Raw genomic sequence first — 12,254 nt, forward strand, 5'->3', positions numbered from 1 at the left:
TTCTTTATAGAGCTGAAGTGAGAGTGTTGTTACTTATCCCTTACTCTTCCCAATAGTAAGAATAGTATTCAACTGGTTATATTTGAAGAATGTGCTAGGCATTCTCAACTCATCCCTTTTTTCCATTCCAAGTTTCCTACTGGGATCTTACAGGTAGATGTGCATTCTATCGTACCTCTATAATGAAACAAAAGATTGCCATATAGTGAGAGACCTATATTTCTCCAACAGAGTCAGCTACTATCTGGGAAAAGCTATTTATAATGAGGCCAAATATTATTTTGAATATATAGCTATAGTTCACAAAGGCATCTAAACCTCTAACATTCTTTCTTTGTTTATTTATACATTTATCTCAATTCAGAAACGAGGACAAGATCAGATGTGCTGTTCACCAAGAACTTTAAGCCCCAACAGTCAGTCCACATGGACAGATTAGGCTCCTTATAATCAAACACTTGACCTTGAACTCAGGATCCAGAGTTCATCTATACAACCATCTGTAATCTCTTCAATACTCAGACTTCCCTTAAATACTGCTATTTTATCATAACTGTAGATCACACAGGTTATGACAGAGTAGTAATTGGAACAATCATTTAATAATCTATTGTTTTCTTCTCTTATTTACCAAGACAGTCACAACAAAGATGAATTAAAAATTCCTCATGCTAATGAATAGAAGAATATGATACAATAGGATTAAAATGTAAATATGATCAAACTCAGATTTTTTCATTCATCATAGTATATTATGGTCTCTTGCAGAAAAAATAACTTCTCTTGGGAAAAAAATCATTAAAATGATTCTTCTGTCTGTCATCCTACTTAATGCTTATCTTCATTATTTTCCTACTTTTCATACCCAAGTCAAAATAGCCTCTCTGCTCATCCCTAATTATTAGTAATGAATAAATGATTTAGATGTTATTTATTGTATGAAAAGATTACCATCTATCTACCTATATATATTATGTAGCAGAAGATATCTCTCTATATATTATATATTTATATCAATATATATTATATATATTATATTATACAGAGAGATATCTTTTGCTAAGTCGTATTAATATTTTACATGCTTACCTGAAACAGCAGAGATTCTCCACCTTCTATACAGAGATCAATTTTTGCTTGACTCCAGTCAGATTCAGAGAATCCTATGACTTCCCCTTGCTTTTGCAAATTGCCATCTAGTGATGCTCTTGTGAAAACAGAGAGATATGCATGCTCAGACAAATGATACCAAAACCGCACCTATTGGAAGAAGGTTTTGAATGATGAAAACATTCAATTTCTCTCTCTACATCCCTTTTACATTTTCTGTCATGTAAAATATGAATCACAACTTTGCAGGTACATTAATGCTCTTAGTTCTTCTATCCTCCAAGTACCCAATACAGAAAATGCTAATATTTCTTTGTCTTCATATTTCTTTCTTACATATGGGTCAAGGCAGTAATGAAAAGCATCATTGTTAACACATGCCAAAATAGTGTCTATATAAGCCAGATAGTTGGGGACAGGTATTTGTCCAATTAGTCGTGGACAGTACCACTCTGATTCCAATGACATTTCCTAAGATCCTTCTCTCCAGCCTTTCACAAACCTAGGATGTCTGTGTTATGGTTCAACATTTCAAAGTTAGGTAAAGCTAAATATATTGGCAATTATATATTCCTTTGCTACATTAAAAATAAAAGCAAGAAAAGGTGTTCCTGAAAACTTGTTTTCTCAGAAAAAGAAAATTTATAATCAATATTATTGATTAGTATCAAATAACTTAGGGATTCATAAGATAGTATTCATCTATAATTTAAGCCAAGTAAGAAAATATTCTTGGGAGGCTAGGAAGTCTGTCATTTTACTTCCCACTTATCCTTAATAATGGTATAATCGAAACATTTCATGGCTTAACCATATAATGAAAAGACTATAAAAAGAGGATTATTTCTGGTGCTGTCAGCAGTAGCCCAACATGAAATTCAGCACTCATGTATTCTACCAATAGTTACCCAACATGTACTAAGTTGTTGGTTCTACCTGAAGTAAAAATTAATTCCTTCAATGGCATATGTCAACAAAACCTCAACAAAACAAAACTCAAATATACCTAAGCTGTTCTTACTTTTTATTTTCATGTAGAGAATCCCAAGGATGTAAGGAAAAAATATAAAGAATAGCCCAGTGCTGGTGGCTCACACCTGTAATCCTAGCTACTCAGGAGGCTGTGATCTGAAGATCGCAATTCAAAGACAGCCCAGGCAGGAAAATCCATGAGACTCTTATCTCCAAATAACCACAAGAAAACTGGAAGTGGTGCTGTGGCTTAAGTGGTAGAGCGCTCGACTTGAGCTAAAGAGCTTAGGGACAGCACCAAGACGCACAGTTCAAGTCCCATGACCAACAACAACAACAAAGTTTCAGTTTAAAGACATCATCAATGCTCCAATTTGGTATATAGGTTTTTTTTTTAAATAATGTATACACAATTACCATCATTTGATCCAAAAAGTTACTTTACATCACCTATTTTATTTCATATTTTGTTACTTTCTTACCTAAACTCAGGCCTTGACAGGTAAACTAGAATTGCAAATTTGAATAGAAATGTTTAACTAAGCACCATAGTAAAAGAAGATTCATGTTTTCTGACTGCGATTAAATTTTAGATCCCTTCTGTAAGTTTCATCAGGTTCTCAGCTTGTAAATATGCAAAATGAAGCATATAGTTGTACTAGAGATGTGCATACCCCACCAGAATTTCAAGCTGTCAAGCTGTCACTCAACACCTTGCCAGTGTGAAGTTATTATAATAGTACACTAAGCATAAATGCCAAAGGGATTCACATCCAATATAAGAGCTTAGAACTTTACACTTAATTTACACATTTAGCAGACTTTGCATTATAGAGACTTAAATTTATTACTAGAGACCAAGAAACCCTCCTTAGTATTTCAAATTTAGAATTATTAAAGATGAAGTTATTGAAAAAATATTTGCACAACCATGATTTCAGATAAGCATTCATGAAGTATATGGCCTCTGTCACTGTCAGGTAAGATATTAATGATAGTATACTAAATCATAATAATCTAAAAATTGTGAGGCATTCTGTAAATTCTATAGAATCTAATACTATAATTTGTATATAATGAATGTCAGTATTTAGTGTCTGTAAAGCAAGCAAAAGAGCTAGAGAATGGGGGAGCTAGAGAGAAAAAGAGAGCTAAGTAGTGAAAAAGATTGAATGTGATTCATGTATGAAATGTATAATGCTTTAGGTATTGTTACAAACTTAGAATCTCTTGGTGGGGCGGGGGAGGGGGAGATAGGGGAAGAGAAAAAAAGAGGAAAACTCAATGTAATGAATGTAATGGAAAAGGCATAAAAATAATGTAGCTATTTAAACATATGAAACTGAACAGCTAAGTTTATCAGTTAGATTGATCACAGTCTAAGTGCCCAATAGCTATATTTAGCTATTGATCACAGAAAAATAGAAAAATACCTGCTATGAACCTCTAATTAACACAAACTATCAAATCTCCACCTAATAATTGTTAAAGGAAATAATTTTCTTTTCTTTTATTCCGTTTTTTAAATAAGTTTTTTATTGTGTAAATACTGTACAAAGGGGTTCAATCACATGGGCAAGGTAATGAGTATATTTCTTATCAAGCATTGTTCTTATCCTTGTTCTTGTTGATGTAATGGATTATATTAATTGATTTGCATAGATTGAACCAGCTTTGCACCCCTAAGATGAATCCTTTTATAATCTTTGTTGCTGATGTTTTTAATGTATTTATAATATACCATGTGATTTCTTTTGTTTCTTTCATATGTTCTTCCCCCATGGTAGAACCCTTGTTTTCACTGTATTTGATGCTGGTGCCCTGCATCTTGTATATACATTTTTCTAATTTGAGTAGGGGAAGGAAAATAACAAAATGCTGAAACAAGGATACAGGCTGACCCATTGTAACAATAAAATATACAAGACACTATGTTAAAAACGATCTTTACAACTTCTGAGGGTGGGGAAGGGAGGAGTTGGTGAGGTGGGGAGGGAAGGGATGGCTGGGGAAAAACAAAGGAGGGGGTAACAGTGCTCAAGAGGAAATGTACTTATTACCTTAGTTATGTAAAACTGTAATCCCTCAGTACAGTATCTTTGCAATAAAATATGTAATAAAAAAAGAAAAAATGGAAGAAGAATAAAGAGTAGCAGTAGGCAGACGGGAAAAGGAAGCAGAGGGAAGGGAAGAAAAAGGAAAAAGAGAAGAGGAAGAAGACAACTTAGAATAATAATAGACAAATAAAATTAAAAATAAGCTGAGAAAAAAGAAAGCCAAGTTAAGATATCTGGAATTCATAAAAAGCTATGGGAGAAAAAGGCTATTTTGGGAAAAGATGTAATTGAAACATAAACAAACAAATGCACACACATGCATATATGTACATGCATACTTGCTTACACATGCACATAATGCATACTCACATGTATGCACTTCACCTTTAGTAACTTTTATGAGTCCTACTCATAATTATGATTACGCCTGGTTATTCTTTCTCCAGACAAGCTTAAGAAGAAAAACATCTTCACCAATGAAACAGGATGATTTGCTCATTAAAACTGATGACACACAATGGAGACAGCTTCTTCTCAACCTTCCTCCCATCCAACTGTGATTCCCATGAGAACTCATCAAATAATCCAACATCTAGTCATAGATTAAATGGTATATAACTGAACCATTCCAAGCTATACCCTATAATTCCTTCTTTAAATTTTTGAGATTTATTTTCATTACAATTAATGTAGAAGATAGATATTGAAAGTGTAAAACACATCAAAACTCAATAGATGAGAAGTGGATTTTGATATGAAGTTTAATATCTTACATGTGTGTGTGTGTGTGTGTGTGTGTGTGTGTGTGTGTGTGTGTGTGTGTGTGCCAGTTCTAGGGCCTAGGTACTAGCTCTGAGTTTTATTGCACACAGTTAGTACTCTAACCACTTGAGCCACAGCTTTACTTTTAGTTTTTTGGTGGTTAATTGGAAATAAAAGTCTCATAGTCTTTGCTGCCTAAGCTGGCTTTGAACTGTAATCCTCAGATCTCAGCCTCCTGAGTACCTAGGATTACATGTTTGGAACACTGGTGCAAAGGATTATTCTACTTTTTTTTGTTTTCTTTTTTACTTTCTTAAATCTGAAGGAGATGTGTCCCTCCCTTTATAAATACTTAGGAGATTTATACTCAAACCCATCTCTTTCTTCAATTATCTTAGTCATGATTTTGTCATTCACATTAGGAAAAAAGTTTTTTTTAATTACTTGCAATTGAAGGAATATTAAAATAAGAGCAAGCCGGGTAGTGGAGGCTCGTATTTGTAATCCTAGCTACTCAGGAGGCTGAAATTTGAGGATTGCAGTTCAAAGCCAGCTTTGGCAGCAAAATCTCTGAGACTCTTACCTCCAATTAACAATCAGAAAAATGGAAGTAGCACTGTGGCTCAAAAGTGGTAGAATCCTAGACTTGAGCAAAATAGCTCAGAGCCAACATTGGACCCTGAGCTCAAGCCCTATGACAAACAACAACAGCAACAAAGAGCTAAACAAGTTGGAGAATTAAAAACAAATGTCTATCCTAAAACTGAAAACTAATATTTCACATTATCATTAATCCTATACTTAATTTAAAACAATCTGAAAAGTTAAATATTGGATTATTAGTAGTTACTCAAATATGAAGAGTCCAAAAATATTAATACCCACATTAATCTCCTTCATATTTCATAGTTAATTGTTAACAGGAACTGCATTTCAAATTCAGTAATAAATGGTAGCTTCTGGTGTCCATGTGTTCTGTTCTTTCTATCTCCTATTTCAAGAAAAATGCCCATTTCCACCAGTGGGTGAAATAACTTTTGAAGTGTCTAAATTAAAGTCCACATCTTAAAGATGAGTTATGGGAACAATTGTGCATACGGATGCCATGTGTTAGCTCTATATAGAGTACAAAGTAATTTGGGCAAAATGACACCAAAATTGAGCCACTAGGAAAAAAAGACTCAAAAGAAATCCCACGATCCTTTAAAGTCCTTTCAAAAAATATTCTTAACTTTCTTATCCTGATATGATTGTGTAGGAAGAAAAAAAATCACATAATTTCATAAGATGAAGGCTTTAATCATATCAAAGTATCCAACTTAGATTATCTTTTTCCCTTATCATTTTATAATGAAGAACATTTGTTCCATGAAAACAGCTATTAGTAACATGTTCCAAATTCTCCAATTACCCAAGAAGATAAGAATTTGGTTTGTTTGCTTTTCTTTGTAACTTTCATGAAAGAAAGTACATGTTACCCACAGACTTATCAAAGGTTACATTATATTCAGAAAAATCCTTTGAGGGAGGACATTATCTCTGTATTTCTCACAATAAATAGCCTGTCACAGTCTACTATCCTTCCTACACTGGAAAGTATTACCATGCAATCCAAATATCCCTGTGATTCAAAAAGTACTGAAAACCAAGGAAAAATAAAGCAAATACCTCTTCCAGTGGTCTCCAGTAGCTCCTTCTAGCATTCAATTTTCAAAACAAGGAAAACCATTTAGCCAGTATGAGAAGACTCCAGAACTCCTTGGTTCTAAAGTGTCTACACTAGATAAGATAATTTCCAGTTCTGTCTCTGTCCTTTTTCTTGGACACAGCATCATGTCATTCTGATTTATGACTGAACAATTCACCACTGTGGATATTTTCTTCATCTATTCATTTGTTATTGGATACCTAGGCTGATTGTACAACTTAACTATTGCTAATATCACTGTAATAAATAAAAATAAGCCACACTTGGAACTCAAAGATTTGCATGTTTGCATTCATTTGTAGAATCTAGTTCTAGAATAATAAAAATAACAATAATAGTGGTAATCAAGTATAAAAATGACACTGTTGGTGGGGTGTTATGTGCAGAGAAAGGAAAAACGGAGAGGCTACTAGGTTATGAAGGGGATCAAAGTACATATGTATGGAAATAGCATAAAGAAAACTCTTCCAGTGTGAGGAGGGGGGTAAAGGGGGTAGGGAGGGAGATGGGAAGGGAAAACAAAGGAGGAGGCTGCAATGCTTGATAAGAAATGTACTCATTATCTTGCCCATGTAATTGTAACCCCTCTGTATGGTATTTTCACAATAAAGCTATGAATACTGTAAAAAAAAAAAAGAAAGGAAAACTCTTCCAAAATTAAGGGGAGGAAGGAGAAAGAAGAAGGAAGCTTAAGGGAATATAATACAGTGAATACATTTTCTAAAATATACTATACATATTTATGAAATTTTCACATGAAAGCCCTTATACTATGAAGAAATCCTGATTTTTAAAGTAAGGATTAAATTCAATTAAATGATGTGTATAGCAATTAAATAAAATGCTAACAAGATATAATACATCTTTTATTATTGGTTTTGTTGGAAAAATGATCATTTTCTCTATTCTCTTGATTAAAAATATTATCTAAAAAATAAAGTGTCACTGTTCATACAATTCTTTCCTTGGGAGCTGCTCACCACAGACTACATACTGAAGAAAAAATAAAACAAAAGTGATCTCAATTGCAACTCAATTTCAATGGCCACAGTACAAGCAAGTTTACAAAGATGGGAAATAGATATGCTCTTCAAAAATAAACATGTAAGGCAGCATTAACACATCTTATTTTCTTGCATCCAATGTCTTTAAAGCATCTAATTCAGTGTATGACCTTGACTTAAAGCTCAGTGAGCTCAAAAATAAAATTTTTAAACACTAGTAAGCACTTTTGGGGTTCCTTAAAAAAATCTTTATCTTAGGCTAGGAAGGTGGCTCAGTGGTAGAGTGCTTGTCTTGCATGCATGAGGCCCTGAGTTTGATTCCTCAGCACCACATAAGCAGAGAAAGCCAGAAGTGGCACTGTGGCTCAAGTGGTAGGGTACTAGACTTGACCTGAAGAGCTGGGGGACAGTGCCCAGGCCCAGAGTTCAAGTCCCATGACCGACAAAAAGAAAATCTTTATCTTGCTCTCTTTAATTAAACACAGGGTATAATTAAAGAAAAGGTAGAAATGTTTAGAGGGGATTTAGATGAGGCAGACAAAGAGACAAGCTACTCTTTTCATCCTTATTCCTACAAAGAAATGATGAATAAATAAACAGAGAAAAACATTAAAAAGGATGATGACTTATTAAGAGCTCTGGGCACTCTCTCTTAGACTTGTGCCAAGCTGATAGGATAGCTCTGAATAATATGTAATTTATCATCAAGAATGTTAGAATAAGCTGCTAACCCACCCTATATCTACAGACAATGAATCCCCTGTTACAGTATTAACTGACCTCTTATTATTTTGTAATGAATAGAGGCAAAGTCACAAACTGAAATCTTAACCCATAGAATCACTTTAGATTTCTCAAAAGTATTGAGAAGGCTAGCTGGACAGAAACATCTAGTATAGGTATTCATTTTAGGAAACCTAAGCAATTATGTTTAGGAAATACCTACTCTGTGTCAAATACTTTGTCAGGGGCTTTGTTTGATCCCATTTTAATCCTCACAGCCATGTGAAGAAGGTGTACTAGCCAGACATGGTGGTATGTGCCTATGGTCCCAGACACTCAGGAGGCAGAGGAAGGAGGGTCTTGGTCCTAGGTCAATCCTGGAAAAGTTGCTCCAAGTCTGTCTTGACTGCAAAAAATACTAACTAAAAGCAAAAGGATCAGAAGTGTGTTTCAAGTTGCTTTCCTTAGCAACTGTGAGGCTATGAGTTAAATTCCTAATACTACAACAAAAGAAGGTTCACTACTACTATGATCCCAGAAACTGAAGTGGCAAAACTAAGATCTGAACCCAGGCCAACTGCTAACTCCTGCTTTCTTCTCCATGGCGCTGCTGAAATGCAATTAATGTTTTTTACTGCCAGCTCTGTATTTTCCTGGCAACAGGAAATAATATATGTATTTTTGGACTATGCATATTTCTTTTTTTGCTTTTCATTTTTCATCTTTTTCTTTAGAAAATACTCATTCGATTTGTTTTATTTTTCTCAACATTGTTGGTCAAAGTAGCATTTAATTTAGGCAATAACTTATCCATACTCTGATGAAAAAGGCCATATGAAAAAATATTACCAAAATCTTCTTTAACATGCCCAAAATAATAACATAGACTTTGTGTTGCAAATGGTCTTTTGGAAGGATGTAGCATTTTTTCCTAAAATGGTTTGTACAAATCTCTTAATTCCTCATAAAAATGACAGTTAAAGAATGGCCGGCACTTACTAGTAGAATAACCGAAGCTCAATTGTTAATAATCAGTTTGGCAAATGGAAATTCTGAAGAATTCATTACCTGACATGGAGTAGAAGTTGTGAACAGTGTGATAAGGGTAGGACTTCCAAGCCTAGCAATCGCAGGGGGTTGATATGACCAAAAAGAAATAAATGATCCTACAAAAACAAACATAAAGTCATATGGCTACCAGCTTCTGGAAGCATTTGGCACTTCTTTGCTCTATTCTGGCAAAAATTAAATTGTCAATCAGATAAAAGAAAGGTGCACTCTTACTTATTTACCACTAAGCTCTTTAGATAATCAAATATCTATGACATTAAATATCTACAATAAAATTCAGCTGGTTAAAAACAAGCTTTTGATTCACATAATCTAAAAAGACATTCTTATTGCCTTAGTATTTCATAGAGTCTGAAGTCAGATTTAGTGAAGTTTCTAAGCATACAATTAAATATTCAACATGTCCTTCAGAAAGTCCCATGAGAGTTTTATTTTTAAGTTTCTTCACAAAGTATTGAAGGAGAGGAGCCTGTACAATGAGTTTGTTTCCTCCTGGGGTTTACATGTTTGACATTATTTTCTGTGCTAGAAGGAATGAAAGCTTAATTAAAGATCTAATCTGAACGTTAACAAAATAACTGCTTTTAGATTTTAACTAAAGCTATGTGCTCATGGCAAATGTACAGCGGATAACATCTTTTAGCAACTCTGAAGATCACACATTTAGCTTCATTGACGACTGAAAACTTACAAGGGAGGCTGTGCTAGACAATGTCAAGGTCTGATCCTGCCCTTAATAATCAGAAAGTGATGGGCAATGTGGAACACAAACTACTTTGGTTATAAAATGCCACATTCAGATAATAATTTTCTGGGGCGCAGCAGGCTAATGCTAACTACACAAGAAAGAAAGGATTTCAGTATCACAAAGTATTCTTTTGTGTGTGGGGGGGGGTCTGGGACTTGAACTTTAGGCCTGAGCTTTGTCACTCAGCTCTTCAGCTCAAGGCTAGTGCTCTACCACTTGAGCTACAGCACCACTTCCGGTTTTCTGGTGGTTTATTGGAGATAAAAGTTTAACGGACTTTCCTGCCCTGGCTGGCTTTGAACCGCAATCCTCAGACCTCAGCCTCCTCAGTAGCTAGTTAGCGTTACAGACGTGAGCCACCGGCGCCTGCCTATCAGAAAGTATTCTTTTACTGATTCCTCCCACTTGCAATTGAACAACTAAGAATAAAAACGGCCACATCTGCATGGACTTCATGTTTTCTAAAACATGTACTCATTTTAATGTACTCTAAGCATGCTAGACATAGGTGTTTCTAATGAAGATGGGCGTAAAAATTATAAGCCAATATTAGCCTATAGAAATACAGACTTGGGAAGGTGGCTCAGTGGTAGATGCTCACCTAGCATGCATGAAACCATGGGTTTGATTCCTCAGTACCACATACATAGAAAAAGCCAGAAGTGTCTCTGTGGCTCAAGTGGTAGAGCACTAGCCTTGAGCAAAAGAAGCTCAGGGACAGTGTCCAGGCCCTGATTTAAAATCCCAGGACTAGGGGAAAAAAAGAAAGAAAGAAAGAAATATAGGCTATAAGAAATAATGCTGGGCGCTGGTGGCTCATACCTATAATCCTAGCTACTCAGGAGGCTAAAATATGAAAATCACAGTTCAAAGCCAGCCCAGGCAGAAAAGTCTGTGAGACTCTTATATCCAATTAACCACCAGCAAACCAGAGTGCTTGCCTTGAGCTGAAGAGTTGAGGGACAGCACCCAGGCCAACAGTTCAAGCCCCATGACCAACAAAAAAAATAAAAATAAAAAAGTTACATTATTTAGTAAAATTAAAGGAGACCTGAATAAACTAAGAAATTATAAAAATTTACAATTATGCCTTTTCAATGAAATACAAAGGTTGTATATGAAAAAGTTCATTATTACCCATAAACTAAGAAAAATTCTTAGAGAATTATAATGCTTCTTGCTCATAGGAAAATGGAGAAAAGTACTTATGTTTTACTACTGGAAAACTAAAGTATTAAAGTTCTAGATTGGTAATCTACCAATATTTACTAAAACATTCTATATCTCGAAATTGGTTGGTTTTGCCACCTCCTACTTATTCCTTACATCTTTCCTCCTAGCTGCTTTTCCTGTCCCTTCAATTATATCCTGCATCAATTTCTCACTTATCGGTTCAGACCACCTTAAAGGCAGGGGCATTGCTTCTATCTGGAGGCCCCCATTTCAAGTCTATGCTTGATGTACATAGTAACCTACTTCCAATTATTAATCTTCTCTTTTCTATTTTAAACTTCAAGTTTAAGGCTGTCTGCTACAAAGTCTTAAAAGAGAAAATTAGGTACATTTACCCAAGAAACGTAAGAACTCTACTATTAAACAATGAATTTGGTCCATAATTGTAGCCAACAGATGGCAAGTGTCTCTCTCTGGTCCCTTCCCATGATCCCCTAACCCTAATTTCCAATGATTATAACATTTATTTTTAGCAAGCCTCTCAAAATAAGTTTAAAAATTTGGGTGCCAGTGGCTCAGATCTGTAGTCTTAGTTACTCAGGAGGCTGAGATCTGAGGATCGCAGTTCAAAGCCAGCCCAGGTAGAAAAGTCTCTGAGACTCTTATCTCCAATTAATCACCAAAATTCCAGAAGTGGCACTGTGCCTCAAGTGGTAGAGTGCTTGCCTTGAGCTGAAGAGCTGAGGGACAGTGCCCAGGCTCAGAATTCAAACCCAGACCAATAATAATAATTATAATTTTTAAAGAGGATGTGAAGTACAGTTGTATAATTACAGCTTTAATGTGAAAGTGAAATACATGAGCAATACCTCATGTCATGTTAAAGCAAACAAAACAAAGAATCAAGAAAAAAGTCTCTGTTTTGT

At 34.9% G+C, this 12,254-nt stretch overlaps 1 protein-coding gene across 1 annotated transcript in view; it reads right to left on the bottom strand.

The window, feature by feature from the left end:
• Malrd1 (MAM and LDL receptor class A domain containing 1) overlaps positions 1 to 12,254 on the bottom strand; it is a 504,118-nt gene that overhangs the window by 410,418 nt on the left and 81,446 nt on the right. Inside the window, exons 12-13 of the mRNA XM_013014599.1 lie at positions 9,405 to 9,502; positions 1,090 to 1,260 (exon numbers count right to left, since the gene is read on the bottom strand). Of these exons, the coding sequence (XP_012870053.1) occupies positions 1,090 to 1,260; positions 9,405 to 9,502 (269 nt within the window). The remainder of the gene's footprint in view (positions 1 to 1,089; positions 1,261 to 9,404; positions 9,503 to 12,254) is intronic.

The sequence above is a fragment of the Dipodomys ordii genome, unplaced genomic scaffold, assembly GCF_000151885.1.
Source record: "Dipodomys ordii isolate 6190 unplaced genomic scaffold, Dord_2.0 Scaffold24, whole genome shotgun sequence".
Taxonomy (NCBI): domain Eukaryota; kingdom Metazoa; phylum Chordata; class Mammalia; order Rodentia; family Heteromyidae; genus Dipodomys; species Dipodomys ordii.